The sequence below is a fragment of the Poecilia mexicana genome, unplaced genomic scaffold (assembly GCF_051168715.1).
Source record: "Poecilia mexicana isolate PSO_F unplaced genomic scaffold, ASM5116871v1 scaffold_21, whole genome shotgun sequence".
NCBI classification, from domain to species: Eukaryota; Metazoa; Chordata; class Actinopteri; order Cyprinodontiformes; family Poeciliidae; genus Poecilia; species Poecilia mexicana.
The window spans coordinates 22,240,233-22,263,112 of NW_028263390.1; the positions used below are offsets into that span (position 1 = coordinate 22,240,233).

Consider the following 22,880-nt stretch of genomic DNA (forward strand, 5'->3'; position numbering starts at 1 on the left):
AGATTATCCTCCATGTTTGTACATGGCTTTCAAGGTGTTGCAGCTGCTGGTATTAGGAGCTCAGGGATTGAATAAAGAATATTTTATTTAATTTATTTTATTTAGACCTACTGTGGAGGTGGAACGTTTTTAAAGGTCTCTGGTATTTAGGTTTTCCTTTGCTACTGAATGTTTGTTCCTTTGAAATGACAGAAGCTGAACAAATGAAAAAACCACAAACATTTTCACCTCATAGGTGATGTTGGGTAAAAATGGCTCCCCAGTTTCATGACTGAAAACGTTACTTTCTCTACTTTTACAGCTGTATGTCATTCATTTAGATCAGGGGTGTCAAACTCAATTTCACCCAGGGCCACTTCAGCATATTGGCCCCCCTCAACGGGCCACATTGACGGTACAGATCAGGAGGGCATCCCTGCTAAAACACCCCAGACAAAAGGTTGACTTCCCTCATTCAGAGGCTTATAATGAGTCAATGGTCCAGGTGTGTTAGAGAAGGAACCATCTGAAGCTGCAGATGGGAGCTCTGGAAAACTAGACTTGGGCACCTCTAGCATAAATGTATAAAAATACAATGTTAAAAATAAATTAAACACCTCATATTGTTAAATAACTGATTTTATGTATTGAAGTTTTAAATATTACATTTGAGTTTCCATGGATGTAAAATTACTGCTCAGTTTAAAAATTACAATATTTAAATCAGTGTTTAAAGGTGAGCAAGCAAATAATAAAAACAAGTCACAGATTTAGTCTCAGAGGCAACTGAAATCAATTAATTAAAAAATCCTTTCTGAATATCATCTCATGGTCTCTGAACTAAATGCGTCTTTCTGACCGGGAGCTGACGGCGAGTTGAAGAGTTATGGACCGGACGCTTTGGAGCGTCTGGTTCGGAAGCGCATTACAAACGTTTGGTTGAAATGGCGCATTAAATTCAAGTCTCCATTACAGAGAATGCAACGTTGTGTTAATCCATCTGAGGAGCCGGTAGTTTATCTGGAGGAAATAAATGACGATGCAAAAGTTAATTAGACTGTAACATGCGCAGTCCGGTGCTCAACCACTGCGGACTGCGAAGACTTAGAAACCGCTGGAAGTAACTCATCCAGTGGTTTTAACAAATGGAGCCTTCTGGGTTCACGTTACCCAGGAGAGCGGCGCTCTGGAGGAGCTGCAGACGTAACATCTGTCCGTTTCGGAGAAGCGAAACCACGCAAAAAAAAAAAAAAAAAAAAGTTGAGTTTGACATGTGCATTATGCCATAGATCTGCCAATTGGTAATTGAAGTAAAGTAGCTTCGATTTCAAAGAAGCCTACATTGAAGTCGATTGGCAAATGAACCATCACGAAGGAGGAAGGCTCTTGTCTCACTGCACCCCAAGAGATGCATAACCTACAAAATCTGTTTCTGTCTGGTTTCGAACCAGAGACCTTTTGCGTGTAAAGCAACCGTGATAACCACTACACTACAGGAACTGAACTTCTCTGCTTTGTTTCAGTTTGAGGTTCCAAAGATGATGATGTGAGATGCAACGCATGAAAATGTCAACTGAGGTTTGCACTCAGATGTCTAGATTCAGAGTACAGACCATGACACCACAGAGCCTTGTTGACCTTTAGTAAACACCTGTGATGAAGAGAACATGTAAAATCTGTTTCTGTCTGGTTTCGAACCAGCGACCTTTTGCATGTGAAGCAAACATGATAACCACTACACTACAGGAACTCAGGCTCTTTGCAGTGTTCCTGGTAGATGATCCACATTTTGTTAGAGACTAATGTCAACGATGGGCATGGAACAATGTCAAATACTTACAGATCCTCTCAGAGAGCACAGTAACTTGGTGAACAAACTGTCAGACTTATACTTGTGCCTAATTTCTCATTGTGGTCCAAAAACTAAGCCTGGGATCAAAAACTGAAGATGTCAGGAGCAGAGACAAAAGGTTCTACTGAGACTTGAACTCAGATTGCTGGATTCAGAGTCCAGAGTGCTAACCATTACACCATAGAACCGCCTAGCTGGAATTTAACCTAAGGAGCCTCGATTTTAAAGATGCCTACATTGAAGTTGATTGTGATGAACCATCACAAAAGAAGAAGGCTCTTATTGTCTCACTGCACCCTGGGAGAAGCATAACGTACAAAATCTGTTTCTGTCTGGTTTCGAACCAGAGACCTTTTGCGTGTGAAGCAGTCGTGATAACCACTACACTACAGGAACTCATGTTCTGTACATTGCTTCAGTTTGAGGTTTGAAAGTTTGAGATGTCAGATTCAACGCATTAACATGGGACTGAGGATTGGACTCAGACGCCTGGATTCAGAGTTCAGATTAGCCCGTTGACCTGATTGGCAACAATCCATTTACACTGATTTAATATATGTTCCAGTATATTATTTTTATAAATATGCTACAATTAGAAGAGCGCGTTTGCCAAGATCATGTGAGTTTTTCTTAAATCCATAGAAACTTCACATTCTGTGTGGCCGGTTAGCTCAGCTGGTTAGAGCGTGGTGCTAATAGTGCCAAGGTCATGGGTTCAATCCCCATACAGGCCAATTGAAATATGAACTGTTTCAGACAATCAACTTCAAAGTAGCGTTAAGTTAAACCGTTTCATACAATGATTTTGGAAAACATAGGAATATCAGCACTTTTATCAAATATTCAGTGGTAAAATCATGTAAGTTCTTCTTAAATCCATGGAAACTCAACAGTTTGTAAGGTAGGTGAGTTAGCTCAGGAGGTTAAAGCACCGTGCTGGTAATGCTGAGGTCGTCGGTTCAATCCCCATACAGGCCAATTGAAATATGAACTGTTTCAGACAATCAACTTCAAAGTAGCGTTAAGTTAAACCATTTCATACACTGATTTTGGAATATCAGCACTTTTATCAAATATTCATTGTGGTAAGATCATGTAAGTTCTTCTTAAATCCATGGAAACTCAACAGTTTGTAAGGTAGGTGAGTTAGCTCAGGAGGTTAAAGCACCGTGCTGGTAATGCTGAGGTCGTCGGTTCAAACCCCATATGGGGCAATTCATGTGTAAGGTCTTTCAGACAATCAACACTTCAACATAAATAAGGGTTCAAAAATAAAATCAACACTTCAAAATAAATAAGGGTTCAAAAATAAAATCAACACTTCAAAATAAATAAGGGTTCAAAAATAAAATCAACACTTCAACATAAATAAGGGTTCAAAAATAAAATCAACACTTTACAAATAATATGGGTTCTAAAATTAACACTTTACAATTAAAAAAAAATATTTTTGAAGCATAAAAAAATGGTTCAAAAATAAAATCAACAGTTCAAAATGTATAATGTTAACTGTTTCTGTCTGTTCAGTCCTTAAACTAAGCCTGGGATCAAAAATGTATTGAAGATGTCATTAGCAGAGACAAATGGTTCTACAGAGTCTTGGCTAAATGGCTAAAAAATAAAATCAATACTTATAAAACATGGTTAGGAAGCGCATTACAAACCTTTGGTTGAAATGGCGCGTTAAATTCAAGTCTCCATTACAGACCAGAGAAAACTAAAGAGAATGCAACGTTGTGTTAATCCATTTGAGGAGCCGGTAGTTTATCTGGAGGAAATAAATGACGATGCAAAAGTTAATTAGACTGTAACATGCGCAGTCCGCTGCTCAACCACTGCGGACTGCGAAGACTTAGAAACCGCTGGAAGTAACTCATCCAGCGGATTTAACAAATGGAGCCTTCTGGGTTCACGTTACCCAGGAGAGCGGCGCTCTGGAGGAGCTGCAGACGTAACATCTGTCCGTTTCGGACAAGCGAAACCACGCAAAAAAAAAAAAATCCTGGTAAAAGCACACACCGGACCGCGCAGGATGAAACTCCCACAGAGTTCAGTTGATCTGTTTGGATCAGACAGATCCAACTGACTGATGAATTAGCGCAGATTTTTCTGCAGATGGGAACCAGGAGGAAGTTGTTCAGACCCCAGCGGGTGAAGTGATGCTAATTTAAGTGAAGTCGCTTAATTTAATTTATTAAAAGTTATTGGGCATAAACCGCATAAAATGCGACTAAATAGTCGATGTTACTATGATTGTAATTTCACGGATAAAAATAGTACAAGACCGATTTTTTTTTATGTTGTTTTTTATGTTGTTGGTGCAGCCCTGACACCAACTCACACACATCTTCATTAACAGCCTTACTTGTAAATCGATATTTCTTTTCTTGGGTTAGGGTTTGGTTTCATTTTGATTGTTGCTTTTTTCACAGTGAAGGTCAGCAAATGCTAGTGACTTTACTCAGAGCCTGTTAGGAGGCTGTTAGAAAACACTAACTGTGTTTCTATCAAGGTTTTTGTGTTTTGAAGTGTCGCATTAGAAATGTTTGACGGAAAAAGAAAAATTCAAAATAACTTCTTCACCTTCGCAAAAACGTTCTTACACTTGATTGAGACTTTTCCAAAAAGAAGTTAATGCACCAAGTAGAAGATGGAGACATTTTTCCATTATGTTCTGATGTAGCAAATGTTCCCAGTCCAAACCAGACCATGACATGACAACTGGATATAAAAATAACTAATGTTGTCCTGAAAGACAGAGGTTAAAAACGATAACAGATGTTAGTGCTGACATGCTTCTTTTTCTCCAAACATGATGCTCTGCATTGCAGCCAAACATCTGCTGAGGGAGAAAATTATTTTATGGTTCTTTTTTTTTTTGTCAAAATGATCTGAATATGCATCTTGAATTGATGAACAGCAGAAATTTCTACCCTGTAGTCGTTGTTGTTTTTCAGTATTGACTCTATAATTAGTTTTATTAATCTAACATCATATTTAAAACATTTTAAAGATTTAAACTGTCTTGTTTTCATCTTGTTTTGCTGAAGGTCCAGAACTTTCTTGGAAAGTAGATTTTTAATCTCAATGAGTTCCTCTTCCTGGTTAAAAGTTAAACCTTGGCATTGTGTTAACATGCTTCCTTCTGCTCCAGAGCCGTAAAATACAAAAGCTGCTTTTATTTTATCGGTGGTCACCATGACGATGATCAGTTAATAAAGCTGATATCAGGCTGCTTCCCTGAAGCAGGGAGGGTGTACTTACTTTGGCCATGATTATGGTCACAGGCATAAAACTGTTTTTGTTGCTGTTTCAGTTATTTGACCGACTGTTGTGAATAAATGTTGCTAAGCGGCTCTCAGGGGCCACAGACAAGAGATCAATAAAACACATCATAAAACTGGAGCAATAATAGAAAATAAAAGCCACACGACAGAGATGAACAGATCTAAACCTGGAGCACATGAAGCGTAAACCTGCTCCTGGTTTACCTGTCAGAGCAGGAAATGATCAGTTTAAAGTGTTTGAAGGAAAAGACTTCGATGCAGACTGCTTCCCGAGGTCAGAGCCGTTTCCTCACAGGCAGCAGAAGAAAACACTTACAAGCCACTCCAGCAGGCTTGTTGGAGTTTGATGAGACCAGTGCCATTTGAACTCACATTACAGCTGGAAAATAATAGTCTTCACTCCTCTAAAGTGTCCCTGCCCCGTCTGATCCCGCCGCTCCTTCCTGCTACTGTTTGCTTGACATCTCCTGGTTTCTGTCCTTCTTCCCAGCCTGGTTAGTTTCTCCTGCCTTCGCCTCGCCTCTTTGTCTCGGAGACAAAGCGAACACTTTGCTACATGTGGCTGCTGAAGGATTTCATTACAGACTCACAGGAGCAGGTTTCATCAGTCTGGCTTGTTAATAGTTTATGGCTTTAGGCTTTTCGACTTGATTATCTTTTTAATGGTCATAAAAGCTCACCAGTCTGGCTCTGTGTGTCTTTTCTGTCAACCACAGATGGTTTATGCTGCCACGATAAATCCTCTCGCTTCTTGCATTCACATTAACCTCAACCGAATCCAAAGCATTTTTAATGGGAAAAAATGATCATATTGTACTTAAAAATACAGATTTTTTATTTGGAGTATCTAAAATATTCTAAAGAATCTGCAGCTGGGCTGAAATATCAAGGTGCAATGCTAGTTGACTCGCTACTGGAAGGGTTATTCACATAAAGTGGATTTTTTTAAGTAAAACATTTTTTCTACTGCTTGCCATTTTCATTCACTGTTTACATATTTCATTTATGTTTACTTTTAGATCTTTGAAATATTCTCTGGAGTCCTGCATTTATTTTAAACACAGAATGATTCAAATAAACCAGGTAGATCCTGAGGTATATTACAGCCACTTTCAGGCAAAAAGCAGAAAATATGCTGATTGTTTCTAACAGTTGTGATAGAAATCACCTGACGGATTAGTTTTTGGTAAGTGACTTGGATCCCACTTGCTCAGTCTCTTTTTTTCGAGTTGCTTCAGTCAGATCTCTGTCAGAGACATCTGGACTGTTGAGCTTTCCTCAGAAACATTCATCTTTATCAGGCCTTCCTGGTTAAATAAATGTAAAAAAAAATAAAAATATTAAAACAACCTCCTATTGCAAAATGAACCTCAGATCCAGTGTTACTACCAACCAACAGTGTGTTCCTGTTAGCAGAGAGGAAGAAGCTCAGAGTGAGAGTAGAGTGCAGCTGTGAATTATCAGCAGAGATTAAAGATCATCTCTGCACACTGCATCGGCTCTGAATGCCTTTATGTGCATCTAAGTAAACGGCTGCCGACTCGGGTCACTTTATTCCTCCATCAGTGTTTGTGCCGGCCCGCGTGTGGCTCCGTTTGTGTGTGGGTCCATCCATCCAGAAAATAAAGCCTTATTGAGGATGAAATGGGATTTTTAATTGGCTGAGCCCCGGCCTAACTGCTCTGCGTGGAACTTCACGGCCCCTTGTACAATGTCACCGACACACACAAACACAACGGACCCTCGGCGCCCTGCACACTCAGCCGTGCACGTGTGCGCACACTGGCTGAAAAGACACATTCACGCAGGATATATCTATGTGTCAGGGAGTATTGATTAGACCATTTACACCAAATAGAGGAGAAGACTGGCCGCCATCAGGGAGACCTCCCTAACTAGCTCATTTACACACACACACACATTTAAAAACGACCTGAAGTCACCCGACACACACACATCGACTCTCCTCCTTCACTCGTCTGTTTCTGTCCTTAAGAAGTGAACAGACGAAGCTTTTCTCCCAGACGAAGCCTGACGCGTACATGCAGAGTGTGATGCGGCTGTTAAAAGGTTGTCTCCATGTCTGACAGCGCCTCTAAGAGCCCACATCGATTTTCCCCTCCGCTGACTGTCTCTGAGAGCCAGGAGGCCAGAGAGGGAGGGATCAGATGTCAATACATGCAGCAAGGCACTCACACCACCGAGGATGATGGTTCCATTCCCACCACGCCTCGTTGCTTTTTCAGGCGGACTCACCAGCAGCCATGTTTAGTCGGCTTTATTCCAACTCCAGTTCATTTTTCTAAAAGATCCGGTTTGTTTGGGGAGCTGTGGATACGTAATCGGACCAAAAACGTGGCGTCCATTTCGGTCTCTGTTGGGTTGAATTCAACTCTGGTACAGTTCGAATCCACATGCCACACGCCAAGCAGACCAGAGACGGTTTCAAAGCAGGAAGTGGACTACAAGCCCATGGCATTATGGGTAAATATGACTACAGCAAATGCTTGAGTGTCAGTGTGTTTTCACACCTGATAGTCTGATAGACTCAGTTTGATTGGGACCAAAACTGCAACATTTGTTAAATTTCCAGCTGCTGTGGTTCTCTTTCTCATGGCACTGAGTCAAACCAACCAAACCTTCGAAAAACCTGTTCCCCTCCTCACCTGTGGGGGCGCTGCACCAAGAACCACTGAAGAAGACTCTGAGTGCATCTTCATTCTTGGTGAAATCCAAACTAAAATGGAGTCCGATTTTAGGGATTGTAGGATTTTTCTTTTGTCTTTGATTAAAAAAAAACCCACAAGAAATTCCACCTGCTTCCTCTGGACTCAGGTGTTGTTTTGGTTTAATTTACCCAGAATGCCTTGTGCTACATTCTACTTCCTGCTTTTGGAGAAGTGTCCAGTCTGCTTGGTAAACAAGTAATTAAAATGAAAACATGGTCAGTTTCATTCATGAGTTAATTTGAAGAAATCGCATCAACCACGTTATGAAATTACCTTAAGATGCCAGAAGCTCTTAAACTGTGTTCCTGCCTCAGGCCTGATCCGGTCCAGAGTCCGAGGGGCCGACGCAGCCAGGGCCAAAGTCCTGACCTTCCTGGACAGCCACTGTGAGGTCAACAAAGACTGGCTGCCCCCCCTGCTGCAGAGGATCAAACAGGTGAGCTGCAGCCTCATCATGCTAACCAACACATCTGGAAGGGTTGAAACTCTCCAGAAACTGGGATCAGCAGCTCCAGTAACATCTGCAGAGTTCCTCACAGCTTATAAACCCCATGAAAAACCTCTGAGCGTGTTTTTGTGTTTGCAGTTGCTTCAGGAATGAAATGTGTTCGTTGTGAAAGTAGCTGTCTCTCTGATTGCCTCTCATTAACAAATAAGTGCTGCACTTTCTGCTTCCCCACGCTCCCCGCCAGCCTCCGCTGTTTGTCTCCGCTGTTTGAGCCGTCTGCCTTTAACTGCCCTTTCCTCTCTTATCTGTCTGCTCCTGTTTTGGCACTTGTCAGTTCTTCCACAGTTTTACATCTTTTCTTTCTCCTTTTCCATCACTCCTGCTCTTGTCTCCGTTCTCTTCGCCTGCAGTTATTTTCCTCCATTTATCGCCAGACTTCACCTGTTGCCATCACATTCTTACTATTTATTTATTTCAAACAAATTACCTCTCTCTATTTTCTTTAGTTTAATTCTCACATGTTCAAGTCTAAAATATTCAAGCTATTTTTTGTTTATAGACTTGGTGAAATCTTGGTTTTATATTTTTAAACTGAAGAGAGTTCAGCTAATAATCTAATTGTGTGATTCACACAAAGACTGGAGTTTGACAGTTTTTCCTCCTTCCCTGATACATTCTCGTCCTTACTGTTGTTTCATAACTTTTTCTACTTTTATTCATGGCATCCACCACTCTCAAGTTCTTCTTCACCTTATTCTCGGTGTCCTCTCATTTCCTGAGTTTTTTCCACCGATTCAAGTCAGCAGATCCTTTGTTGGTATTAAAGACCTTTGATCTCCAGTGTAGAGGCGGATCAATAAGTAAATCCACCTGAGAGTCAGGAGTGTTTGGGCTGCAGTGTCAACATCATCGTTATTCATTCCCACAGTGTGCGTACGTGCGTTTTAATGCACAACAAGTCGTTTGTCACTGTCCATGCCGGTCATTTTATAGTCGTATATTTAGATTTAAATGTATGAAGTATTGATCCGGGTCAGCAGAACCCCACACCGCTCTAAAATCCGATCACCTTTCAAATAATTGTCTGTCTTTTTGATAGAGAGCTGAAATCTCACCAGTATTTCAATTTATCTTAATTCCTATAGCTTTCAGTCATCGTGATGTGGAATTTTATTAGTAACTCAGGATGAAATATAGTTCATTATTCACAGCAGATCATTTAACAACATTTTGTTTTAACATCTTCTTTGTCGGTTATAACTTTACCTTTATTTGTGCCGCTCAGCTGCAACAAGTCAGTCAATGAAGGTCCATAAAAAAAGAAATAGAAGAATATTGACAAGTTCTTTATTTCAGCAACTTATCGACCAGTTCACTAAGCATGACAGTTTACAAATTACATACTTGTAGCCTGTATTTATGCAGACGTTCTGTCTACACTGTTGAAGTTGGTGTTTGCAAACCAGCCAATCTGGGAGGAGAATTCACTTTCCTTGGTTCTCATTGGCTGAACCCAGAAGAACAGAACCAAGTCTGTAGATTTTAGCTTCTGCAGTTGTAATAAGATCATTAATGCACATATTTGGTGTTTGAAATATGGAAATAGGAAGTTATAGGTTTATTTAGACGGAGTCTCTTTCCATGTATTTTGAGATGATGATGTGACATAATGTTCAGGAAAACATCACTGGGCTGCTACTATTTGTGGAATAAATAAATAAGGCAGGTATTTACAATAAATACACTTTTTTTACTACTAACCATGTTATTTCCACCCACTCAGTTTATAAAAATACATATTTTCAAAGGTGAAACCAGTTATTGTTCATCACTGAGGCGTCTGGACTTTGGGGATTATTGTACATTTCTAGAGTTTCTCTCATGAATTTTCATAAGAACACAGTTATGTAGTTCAAAAAGCTTCCATTGCTTTGTTTCTCTCCTTTTGTTTTTTCTCATGAGCAATCTGTTATTCTAAGAATAAAGCTGCATAAACAACGAGGAGTAACTTTTCCACTCTACCAGCTGTTTTCTGAGTTTAAATATTCTCCTTGAAAATCTTTCTTCTTTTTAAGACAACCTTTAAAAACATACTTATGCAACAGGATGAAATCCAAAAACATGACAAGTGAATTTATCCTTTATGAAAGATGGGAAAACTAAAACATGCTGTTTACAGGGAGCAAATTGTGGGAAAATGTGGGACCAAAGCTAATAAGCTAGATGTGACACAGGAGAGAAACATGAAGATGGGCGATAATAGATGGTGATGATGAGGATGATGCAGATTGTTTTGGGGTCAGGATGCTCTCAGCTCAGCCATAAGATGTTCTCATTTTAAATTAGGTGGAAAAAACAAAATGACTGGAATTAAGAAACTGCTCCGGAGTGATTTGAAAATAACAGTCATCCAATTACAACACTAATGTCACGAATGCTTCTCCCTGAGTGCTGCACAGTGTCATTACCCTAACAGCTATTGAAGCAGCCGCAGCGCTCTGCGATGTGGCTGGAGCTACGGTGGGATGCTGCCCACGTCCCCTTGCACTGACCCTGCAGCTAATGGTCCAGAACCGCTCCACCTGCTCTGTAATATCACCGGCTGAAGGCGCATCCAGCCGTTTGACCAAACTAATAGAGGGACACCACATGATTTAACAGGGGGGCCACGTCTGGCAGTGTTAGTGAAAGTGTGATGGAAAATTTGTACTTTTATCCTTGTAAAGAGCAAACTATGTCATCAGAGGTGGAAATATGTGGGCTATAAAGGGTTGTCATGCTGGTAGCGCTAACTGTAAAATGATTTAGAACTGTTTCTACATGGTAAACGCAGGTTTTCTGTAGGAGCAATGAGAGGATACACACTTTGTTGGGTTACAGTGGATGTTTTCTGTCTGTTGTAGTGACATCGGCTTCATTTCCTAACAATATGAAATACTTACGATATCCTTTGGTCTCCCAGCAACCAGCAGAGCCCTGCTTACATACATTTTGAAGATGAAAGTTTATTGATTTGCATGTCCTAAAGGTCTTAGTGTGGACACTGAGTCCGTGTAAATGAAGACCTTTTTACCTTTGTTGTGCCTTCCAGTAGATTCAGTTTGTTTGGGAGACGAACAGCAACATTTGTTTCATTTTTAGCTGCTGTGGTTTTCTTTCATACCAACCAAACCGTTTGAGCAGCCTGTCCCTGTCCCTGCCTGCGGGGGCGCTGGACCAAGACAGGACACATAAAAACCCTGAAGAAGCCTCTGAGCGCAACTTCCTTCTTCACAAAATGGAAACAAAAATGGAGTGGCGTCAGATTTTAGTGGTTAGAGAACTTTTTTTTTTCTTTGGTAAAAGACCAGGAGCCATTTCTCCCACTAGTGCCAGGCTAGCTTATTTGTTTTGGTTGTATTTACCCAGAATGCCCTGCACTTGCAAATTGATTTTGGAGCTACAGTCTACAGTCACCAGAGTTCACTTCAACCCAGGTGTTTAGCTCTTTTAAACTTATTTCACTAAGTTTAAAAATAACTTAGTGAAATAAAAAATATAAATGAAGTTTGTACAAAACAATGAAATATTTCTGGTGGTTTTCTGAACAGGACTGCTGGGAGTAAAGCTTTAAACCAGTGTGCAGGGGGTCTAACAAAAAAGTATCCCATAAAAGCAGCTTTAAGTGAGCATTTCTAGGTCACCTGCTTCAACCCTTGGAGACCAAAGTGTGTCTGTCATTGGAGCTTATTGGTGAAGCAGTTGGTGTGGCTATGCAATGCAGACTGCTTCTAATTCTTGTTGATATAATTTTTTTCTGTCTTCTTTAAGTAATTTTCCTCCCTGTGGCCATCATGTATAAAAATAAAAACGATTTATTTTGACCTTTTAACCCTTGAGAGTTTATTAAAAGTTCTGTTCTTTCTGAATCCATCCTAGGTTTTTGTCTTTCTCCTTTCTTTCATCAGCAAAGTGAATATAATGACGCTGAACTGAAAAGAGCAGAAATAGCGGTCACTCTCACCGCAGTAACTGCTTCTTGCATGATTGCTGCCAAATGACTGAAAATTCCTGCCAGTGTGAGAATTATCATGACCTTGAAGTGTACTGTTACTTTCACACACAGATGAACACACACTGAACTGGAAATGTCATTTACTGGAGCAGAGTGTGAAGACGGGAACGCTGATAGCATCCGTCTTTGCTTTAATTTACATTTTCCTTCTCATTTTCCCCTGTTTGTCCTTCAAAACTCAAACTTTGGGTGAAATGTGTTTGTTTTTCGTTTTGTACCCAGGATCCGACTCGGGTGGTCAGCCCTGTCATCGATATCATCAACATGGACACCTTCGCCTATGTGGCGGCCTCAGCGGACCTCCGCGGAGGTACGAGGAAATGCTTTTCTCCCACCTTCAGTCAGAAAAATAAAAATGGCTTTGAGGTGCCTTCAGGGTATCTTTTGATGGCAGAGAGAAACCCCTGAGGGTTTCTGATTTATGAGCGGGCCCTTCATGACGGGTTCATGAACCTCCTCTCTGCTCTGGAGCTCAAACGCCTTTGAAATATTTTCCTTTCAGCTTCCCAGCTCTGTGTGTTCGTTTTTTCTTTCTTGCTGGATTCCCAGCGGACGCTGGGTTTGTTTCCTTCAATAGGAGCTTGTATTTGAAACGTGCTGACAGTCAAACACCTCACCATGAGTACTCATGCATAAGTTCCCTTTCATTTTCAGTATTTTTTACAATGTAAAGCTTAAGCACAGACGTTGGAAACAAATGGATTGGTTCTATATGATTCTCTCAGCTCGATTTATCAGGTCTAGATTGTGTTGTTGTTTACTTTCTGATTTGTGTTTACTTAGAATTAAATGACCAAACTTACATTTTCTTCTGTGAACTGAAATAAAATGTAAAGTTTTTGAAAAGAACTCTAAAAATCTCAACTGTTTCTGTCGCAATAATCAATTAATTGCATTATAGATTAAAATTAGCTCAATAATTTCCATTCTGATGATTACAAATTTTTGGAGGATTATTTTCTTAATATCTACATCATAATCTACATAATTTTTGGATTTGGTTATGATTTTTGTTTCCGTTTATTTATTGATTTCGGTCGTTGTGTTTTATTTTGGATATTTCCAGTGTTAAATATTATTAACAAAATTAAAATTTATTAGTTTTAGAGAGGGGCCGACTTCAACTTTTCAAGGATTATCAAAGTATTCCTTGAAAATGGTCTCAAAATAATAATGTTATTGTTCATCCCAATAATTACTGGGAGAATTTATTGACCAATTTTATTTCTAAAATCCAATCATTAATAAATTCTAATAGGTTTTTTCTCCTTTGTATTCACTGGTTACGAACGTAAAAGGTAATTATGAATTATTGATGGATCAGATTATGAATGAATTATAGTTTGATAATATATCAGAAATCCTGAAGAATCTTCCTTATTTTAATCCTGACAGGTTTATCTTCATCTGAGCTGAAACAAAATGAGCAGAAAATAATTTGGTGTTCTATCACCCATCATCATTTCAGCAGCCAGTCTCTCCTAAGAGCTTTAAACTTCCTGTTTCCTGCTATTATCCTGTCTTATCCTCAGGATCGATGGTCAGAGATCATTTCATAACTGGATGGTGGCTCCCAACATAAAACGATGCCCTGAAAATGTGATTTTTGGTGATCCTGAGTTTATTTTTATCACATTTTGACATGTTTTTTTATTTTTTTTATCTCAGTTTATATTTGGGATGCACCGATCCACTGTTTTCACTTCTGACAGCTGAACCCACATGAAATGTTTATTTTTTTAAACACAGACATAAATTTACTGAATTACAGATTTTCAGTCGAATGAACTTTAATCTTTACTGTCACAAAGTAACGAGTTGGAACATGGCACTTCAGATTTCAAACAATTTTCATGAATGAGATTAAAAGTTTCTGCAGCTGAAACATTTACTATCTCTTCTCTTTTTTTATTTTTCAGAGCAACCTCTGATGAAACGTGATAATTGGCTTTATTTTCACACATCAGCATTCATTCTTTAAGCCGTTGCACATAATGCTGCCTGCTATTTGCAGCATTATGTGATGCTTACACGCATTTCTGTTTTTATCACTCAGGGTTTGACTGGAGTCTCCATTTTAAGTGGGAGCAGTTAACAGCGGAGCAGAAAGCACGCCGGACCGACCCGACCCAGCCGATCAAGTAATGCACAGAACACATTAAATCCTGACCCAATAAAACTTTATGTATGACATGGAAAGATTCTTACACCGAGGCCCGGTCAGAGCCGCCCTGACCTCAGACATTAACGCGCTTAATAGCTGATCTGCTCTTGTGAGTTGTGAAGTTTGGCATTCATTTGAAGTTTTCATTATTAATTCTGCCGTTCAAGGTTTTAACAGCTTTTTTACATTCCAGTTCTGATGTTAACATGTTTATTACTGATGATTTTTCCTCAGGAGAGTCACATAAACAGAAAATAAAATATCTGGGGGTAAACAGGTTTAAGCTCTGAACAACCTTTAATCTGCATTTTGTCTGTAAACCAGGTTTATTTTTCTCTGGACATGTTGAATCCCAAGATAAACTTCTATCAGGTTTATATTCTTTATTTTCAGGCTTTAAAACATACAAAGCTGTGAAAATGTATTATAACAGATTTCTTCTATTTTTGCTTTTCTTTATTACTAATTGTATATTGCATAAAGATAATGCATTTTTTTTTTTTCATTTTATTCACTAAGGGAAAAAATTATCCAAACTATTCTTGCCTTCTTGGAAAATGTTATTGAGAACATTGTGTTCATTCTGAGGTTATTTATTTTACTTCTGCCTAATTTAAGTCGCTTAGATATGCTAAAAATATATAGCATTTCTCTGTATGTCAGTTTTCAAACTGTTTGATGATCTGATGAAGGTAGAGGGTAAAAACATGGAGATGTAAATCTGTAAAAAAGGAATTGGGATCATTTCTACTTACCGAAACAGCAAAACGTTCCTCAAAACAATTCAACACCAGGGTTGGATTTAAATATCTAATCGCTTCCTTCCAGGCTGTTAGCAGATATGGAAGACGTTCAGCGTTGAAAGTGTTGGTGAAAGTCGTTGTGGGCGTCTAACCTCAGTCTGCGGCTCCCATTTTCAAGCTTCAGCAGAAACTTTTAATTGCTTCTAAATGTGCGCCGTTTATGTGTGAAAGTGAGCAATAATGTGTTTGTGTGGTGGAATAAGATGCTGTTAGGAGTCTGTGTAGAAAGGCTTGACTTGGAGTTTACACCGGGGGGGGCAAAGTGCGGTTCGGGGGCCATTTGTGGCCCTTAGATGGATTTTGTGTGGCCCCCAACTGTTATTCAGGAATCATGCAAATCATAATGCAGATGGAGACTTTTTATTTGGAATCCAGGTAAAATTACTATGGACATAATTTTCTTCCAGTGGAAAATGTTAGGTACAAAATATTCATTCTTTATAACAACATTTTTATAATAAGCAGAACCGCATTCATCCAGAGACTTTTACTGGAAAGCTGACATTTCTGCACCCAAATCAGCTTTTATCTGATTCATTAAACATGTGTAAACATACAGAGTGTTTGGAAAGAAAGTGACTCGAATCCTGTTCTTATACTGAGGATATATTTGTTAAATTGAGCCATACAATGAGAAATGCCTTTCTTTTCATACAGCTAACATGCTAAATCCTTTTTAAGTTCTCATTCTACATTAAATAACATCTCTTTACTACAAAATAAAAAAAGACTGATGTATTTTTTTTAGTGTTTTTGTTACTTTTTAAGGATTTTTGACATTTTTGACCCTCGTGACAAAATGTTTGGACATTCTTCACGTATGTTATGGATTCCTAAACTGTCCTTATGTGTGAGTGTGTTCATGTCTCTTTATTAGAAAACAACATATATTCCATCAAGGTTTTTAAAGTTGATTAAAAACAGTCACATTCATCTGATGGGACCTTCTGAAACCCAAACAACTGATGCTTAAGAAACTTCTGAAGACTGCAAGTGAAGAAAATATGAATGAAGAAGGATGACTGTAGACTAGCATCATTCTGAAACAATTACAGTGAAAATCCCATTTTGTGTGTCAGGACCGGCTAACTGGAGCGCTGCGGCGTCCTGCTGCAGCCTGGATGACAAACGATGCGTGTCTGCACCTCAGCAGTCAGCAGCAGAGCCCTGCTCCTCCTCATTCTGACCTGTTAGTTCTGCAGTGACCGTGGCCACGACTCAGAAAACCTAATCCAATGAAAAATTACACAGCTCTAATCATTAATGCAGGGAGACTTTATTACTTAGAAGCATTCCTAATGAAAAACTGTTTTTTCGACTTCTGTCTCCTCATCTGGGAGCCAAATTGTGTCTCTTTGACTTTGTGCATTTATCCTTTTTTACAGGAAACGTGCTAATGTGTTAATAACTCTTTCGCTTTATATGACGTCTGATCAGCCTTGAAGCTCCTCACATCCTTTCTTTACCAGGTCTGATTAATGCAGGGGACACACAGAGTTACACACAAATATGCAACTGTTTCTTTCTGAATAGATAGTCTGGATAAGGTTCTAGAGATCCTAATAACAGGACCAGGAAATTGGCCATAATATGATACAAAATGCAGCATCTGTTGTTGACTGATGTTTAAAATATCATCTTCTGTAATCTGTGGTCCTGAGATTTAAACATAATAGATGGATGAGGATGAGAGGAACCAAATGAAAGCAGCTCTTTTGTCTTTCTTTCTTGTGTTTCGGTGCGTCAGGACGCCGATCATCGCAGGCGGGCTTTTTGTGATCAACAGATCCTGGTTCAATCATCTGGGGAAGTACGACACGGCCATGGACATCTGGGGCGGAGAAAACTTTGGTGGGGATAAAAACACACACACACACACACACACACCTGTACGACAAACCCCGTCAACACCTCAGACAGTCAACAAACTGTGCTGAGTTTTATTATAGTTTTATCTGACAGAGCAACACAGAACAAGAAAAATGATGCATGATGTTTAATTTGTTCAGAAAAGGAAAGTGTATTTATATTCAGTTCTCTTTCCTCTGGTTCACATCCTGTTAAAAAATCTCCTACTAAGCACCTTTTGTATCCTATAATTAATATATTTTTAATAATCACACAATCAGCTCTACATTGTTAAGTGTTAAAGAAATGTCTGAGCTTTTCACATGTTGATGTGAAAAGAAGGATTTTTAGCTGCAGATGCATCAGGGGTTCAGAAAAGGAAAACTGCTCTTGTAATAACAACTTTATGGCAATGAAATGTTTATTTTCTTATTCAAAAAAGGAATTGAATTATTTATTTGTTTGCATTTTAAATGTATTTTTAACATTGTATAAAATAATCTTAAATTTAATGAAAGATCTGCAGAATGTGGCATTTTTTTATCTGATTAATCATCAGATTAATCGATGGAATAATTGATTACTAAAATATTTGTTATCTGCAGCTCTAATGAGAATGGCCCAGTCAAAGTCCAGACCCGGCTAGAACCATAACAATTTGTATCAAGAGTTAAAATTGGAGTTTAAAATTGAAACTCTTGGATCATTTTCCTTCTATTGTGAAAAAGTTCAAGAGTTGTGAATAAATTTGCAAACCTGAGTATATTTGACAAAGACAAGAAAACCCATTTGAACTTGTTGGAGTATTACATCACTCTCCGTTAATGATGTAACCAATCTGTTATTGGATTGTAATATGAGAGCGCTTGATGCAACACGTTTCCCTGATTGTTTCATCAACAGTGTTGCAGCAGGAAGCCTGACATGTAAATTTAATTTCAAAATATTCTGATGAACGAGTTTCTTTCTGCTAAAATGAGAAGAGGAAACAGACGAAAACGCAGTTTATCCATGAAGCTTCTGGACTCATTACTGTCAGAGAGCGAGGACGGTTGCACTGCAGAGACATTTAGGAATGGATTTAACTGAGCTGTTAATGGCCTTTATATTCACAACAGAAATATAATATGTCAGCAGAAATAAACAGAGACAACAAGAGACCAAATCCAATCAAATCTGTTAAAATGGCAAATTTAAGAACAACAGGCGTTGGCAAAGTGCTGCACACAAAAACAACACATAATAATTACAACATAAAACAAACACTGTATAAAAACAAATGGATCGCTCACTCTTTATTAAAAGCCGGTGAGTAGAAATGTGTTAGATGTTGTTATTATCTTTCAGATTTTATTTTTTTTCCTGGTCTTCCACCTTCCTGGACTTTTCTGCTCCTTTCATGCAACACGCTGCTGTTTACTGCAACACATTTCATGCACCATGCTTCAGTTTAACCTGCCATGTTTCTGTTTCAAACATTTTGACAACCAAACTATTTAAAATCTAATAGAAATGTCTCTGAAGGAGCAGAATTATTCTGTTTATGAAATGATTAAGTTTCCCTCTCTTTAATGAGTCTTGTGACGTGAGCAGAGTGAATTATAGAGCGACTGGGTTTAGAAAGCAGGAGTCGTCCATATCAGATGGATGAAGGTGAACTTTCCTCTGGGCTGATAAAAGTCCAGCGATGACATTCCTCCAGCAGAACATCTGGCTCTCCTGCTGCTACCTACCTGCAGAATGTGTGTGTGTGTGTGTGTGTGTGTGTGTGTGTGTGTGTGTGCGTGCGTGCGTGCGTGTGTGTGTGGGTGTGTGTGTGTGTGTGCGTTTGTGTGTGTGTGTGCGTGTGTGTGTGTGTGTGTGCGTTTGTGTGTGCGTGTGTGTGTGTGCGTTTGCGTGTGCGTGTGTGTGCGTGTGTGTGTGTGTGTGCGCTGGGTCTCTGGCTGCTCTGCTGCTGCTCTCCTCAGATCAGTGAAACACTATTAGCCTGTTTTCTTCCCTCCCTGGCACACACACTCATTTGCTGTGTGTCATGTCTCTGTCAGTCTCCTCGGCTCCGTGTCGGTTATCTCCTCATCTCGCTGACTCTTCTTCTTCTCCTTTGTTCCGTCTGCTGTTTCATCTCTTCTTCCATCCCTGCCTCCAACTCATCAAACTCGGCCTGTGCTCTAATTTCCACTTCCTCTGCAGCTCTTCTTCTGCTCTTATAGTCAAACTTTCTAAACTTTCAAAGTTCCCAGCTTTGGCTCTTTTAGTGGAGAAACTTTGTTTTCTCTGCTGCCCCCCCCCCCCCCAAAAAAAAAAAACACAAGTCAGCTTTATCTTTTACATTTGCCACTGCATTCAGAAACACATCCAATTTAAAGGTGACCTATTATGGATTATATAAAACATGTTCATTACATTTTTTTGCACAAAATCGCTCTTATATAAAGAGATTTTAATCTGTTCAGCTCATACTAAATGAGCTGTTTTAGCATGGTGGTGTATTAGGGTCACTGCAAATAGAAAAGAGGAGTAAATTTCTCCAAATAAATTTTGAGATGAATCTCAGAAATTTTCTAGAAAAAAACAAAAAAAGTCTCAAAAGCTCAGAAAGTCAAAAAACTCTTCCACTTTTGGAAAATTGTAACTTCCAAGATATTTTTCTTCCCACAAAAAAGGTGGAAAACTATAAATTATCAGATATTTGTATAAATGAGAAGAAAGTGTTTATAAATTGACATATTTAGGTTTGACTTTAGATTCTTTAGTTTAATTAACTTTCAGTATATATGTGGATCTCACTATTTAAGCATTTCTCTTTTTTTACATTTTTTACATTGACTAACTGGTCGCAGGAAAAATAGTCTTAAAGATTCATGACAAGAAATCCAGACAATGTCATTGTCATATTCTTTCTAAATATGATTCTGTACATTTAGAAAGTCTATAAACTATAATAATTATAAAGTTTTCACATTTGGGAAAAAATGGCTGTTAAATAAGCAGATTTGCACAAATTATTCATGAACGTTATAAATGGTTTATTGAACTGTCTGTAGGTTTGTAGTTTGATTGTTTGCTTCGTTTTAGTGATGTGAATAATGAATTATTGGACATGTAATTAATTATTAGACTGGCTTTTCACCAATACACAACCTGCAGGAGGAAATGGTGCCAGCATCTCTGCTTTTTAAAAATAAAGTTTGATATGATGTGTGTGTGTGTGTGTGTGTGTGTGTGTGTGTGTGTGTGTGTGTGCGTGTGTGTGTGCGTGTGTGTGTGCGTGTGTGTGTGCGTGTGTGTGTGTGTGTGTGTGTGTGTGTGTGTGTGTGTGTGTGTGTGTGTGTGTGTGTGTGCGTGCAGAGATCTCGTTCCGGGTCTGGCAGTGCGGTGGCAGTCTGGAGATCCTGCCCTGCAGCAGAGTTGGTCACGTCTTCAGGAAGAAACACCCGTACGTTTTCCCTGAAGGCAACGCCAACACCTACATCAAGTAAGACTTTTACAGTTTAACCTCAAACGTGTCACTGCTGTCACCTTACAACAACAACGAGGTCTAAATCCAGATGTTAGTCTTTATTTATGTGACATTACTGAAGGAGACAAATATATGATCAGAAGAGACAAAGATATTTGTTGAGGTAAAGCATGGTGGAGGTAGCATCATGCTGCGGTAATTAAACCCCTAAAATCTATGCATAGAAGAAAAAAGAGGACAAAATATCAAACAGACAGCTTGGACACAAATATTTTAATCTCAAAAGAACTTAAATAACTTGATTTTTGTTACTTGTCACATCGTTCAGCTGAGACAGCAGTGGTGTAGAAGGAAGAGTTTCTTCTGTGCGCATGCCACAGCCACCGCGCCGCAGCCACCGCGCCACAGCCACCGCGCCGCAGCCACCGCGCCGCAGCCACCGTGCTGCAGCCACCGCGCCGCAGCAGCCACCACGCCGCAGCCACCGTGCCGCAGCCACCGCGCCGCAGCAGCCACCGCGCCGCAGCAGCCACCGTGCCGCAGCCACCGCGCCGCAGCAGCCACCGCGCCGCAGCCACCGCGCCGCAGCCACCGCGCCGCAGCCACCGTGCCGCAGCCACCGCGCCGCAGCAGCCACCGTGCCACAGCCACCGCGCCGCAGCCACCGTGCCGCAGCCACCGCGCCGCAGCAGCCACCGCGCCGCAGCAGCCACCGTGCCACAGCCACCGCGCCGCAGCCACCGTGCCGCAGCCACCGCGCCGCAGCAGCCACCGCGCCGCAGCAGCCACCGCGCCGCAGCCACTGTGCTGCAGCCACCGCGCCGCAGCCACCGTGCCGCAGCAGCCGCGCTGCGCTCGCGCCTTTGTTAAGGTGGATTTACAGCTGCCCGGGAGCCTTTGAGCTGCCACTACAATATTATCCCATTAGCATAAGCTGTTTTCTTTCTGCGCGTCTTTCAAACGGAGACATGTTTGCAGGCAGCCCAGTAATCCACTAACATGCTCAGAACACGTGAATTGATCTGGTATTAACTGATCAATCAAGGCTGTAAGCAGATTATCTCGCCTTCAAATGATAGAATCAGGTCAAAGTTGATAAGGATTAAAACAAATAAGGAAATAAAACGCTGATAATTAAAATTAATTGCTTGTTTTTTAAAAATGCTAGTCATTATTACTGCCCTGAGCCGATGGCTGCTGGTAAACGGTGAACATGACAAACTGGGAGACGTGAGGAAGAGCAACAGCTTAATTGCGACACTCCATCACTGCATTACTCGTGGGATCCACTAAACGCCGCAGACCGATGATTTATCTCAAAGATTATTCCTTCAGCTGTTCACTCACTCATTAACCTCTGGCTGTAAGCAAAACATTAAAGCTTCAAGGTGTGGGAGTTGAGTTGGCGGCGCGGTTTAATTGGCGGCGGCAGGCTGCGGTGACGGCAGGATGGAGGTTCAGCTCTCTGGCTGCCGAACGGCCCTTCAGAGCCGGGCGCCGTCCAAACCGCCCATTAAAGCTTATTGTTTTGTGTCAACTGCCTATTTCACAGCAACACTGAGATGCTTTTTTTCTCGCTCTTTAGTTGTTCATTTTTGCTCCCCGTTGGTCGTTACCGAGGCAACATCTGTTCTGCGAGGAGGATGATGACTTTAGTTTGCATCCCGACGACCTGATGTTTGCATCTCTGAAACAGAGCCGCGTTGCTCCGCTGCTTAATTAGCAGGAAGCTTCTCTGTTGGCAGACAGGATTATGAATTATGCTCCACCAAAAATTGCTGCTTGATAACTCGATTACAGAGATTATGCTGTTTCCTTCCTTGTGCTTTGTGTAAATGCGCGCGCGTCTGGAGTCGCTAATTTAAAGCCCTCGCGCGACACGTATTTATGTTTCTACGCCCACCAGCATTACGCGTCCCCTCTCTGTTCCACGTTCATTAAAGCGCCGCGGCCGGCGCGTGTAATGCTCATAATGGAGGGTTTCCGTCAATTCAATGAGATCGCTCACAGCTCAGAGAAACTCTGCTAATAGCTAATTACAATAGAGACACACTGAGAGGGAAGGGAGAATGAGACAAAAGGGGAAAATGGGATGAGAGGCAGAGAAAATGGGCTTCACTGTGGCAGCAGTGTGGGTGAGTAAAGTGCAGTGGGTTGAATAGAAATGAGCTGATGGGATACAGACACAGAGATATGATTAAAGGATGATATAAACATGGTTTCATACATGAAAATATGGAAGAGGATTAAAGGGCG

At 40.3% G+C, this 22,880-nt stretch overlaps 1 protein-coding gene and 1 non-coding gene across 2 annotated transcripts in view; one reads left to right on the forward strand and one right to left on the reverse strand.

Annotated features, from left to right (window-relative positions):
• galnt14 (UDP-N-acetyl-alpha-D-galactosamine:polypeptide N-acetylgalactosaminyltransferase 14 (GalNAc-T14)) overlaps positions 1-22,880 on the forward strand; it is a 139,608-nt gene that overhangs the window by 97,514 nt on the left and 19,214 nt on the right. The window contains exons 6-10 of the mRNA XM_088002060.1: positions 8,162-8,283; positions 12,572-12,659; positions 14,406-14,490; positions 17,064-17,167; positions 20,513-20,639. Of these exons, the coding sequence (XP_087858186.1) occupies positions 8,162-8,283; positions 12,572-12,659; positions 14,406-14,490; positions 17,064-17,167; positions 20,513-20,639 (526 nt within the window). The remainder of the gene's footprint in view (positions 1-8,161; positions 8,284-12,571; positions 12,660-14,405; positions 14,491-17,063; positions 17,168-20,512; positions 20,640-22,880) is intronic.
• Positions 1,948-2,019, reverse strand: trnaq-cug (transfer RNA glutamine (anticodon CUG)). Its single transcript has one exon. It is a non-coding gene; the product is annotated as a tRNA-Gln (tRNA).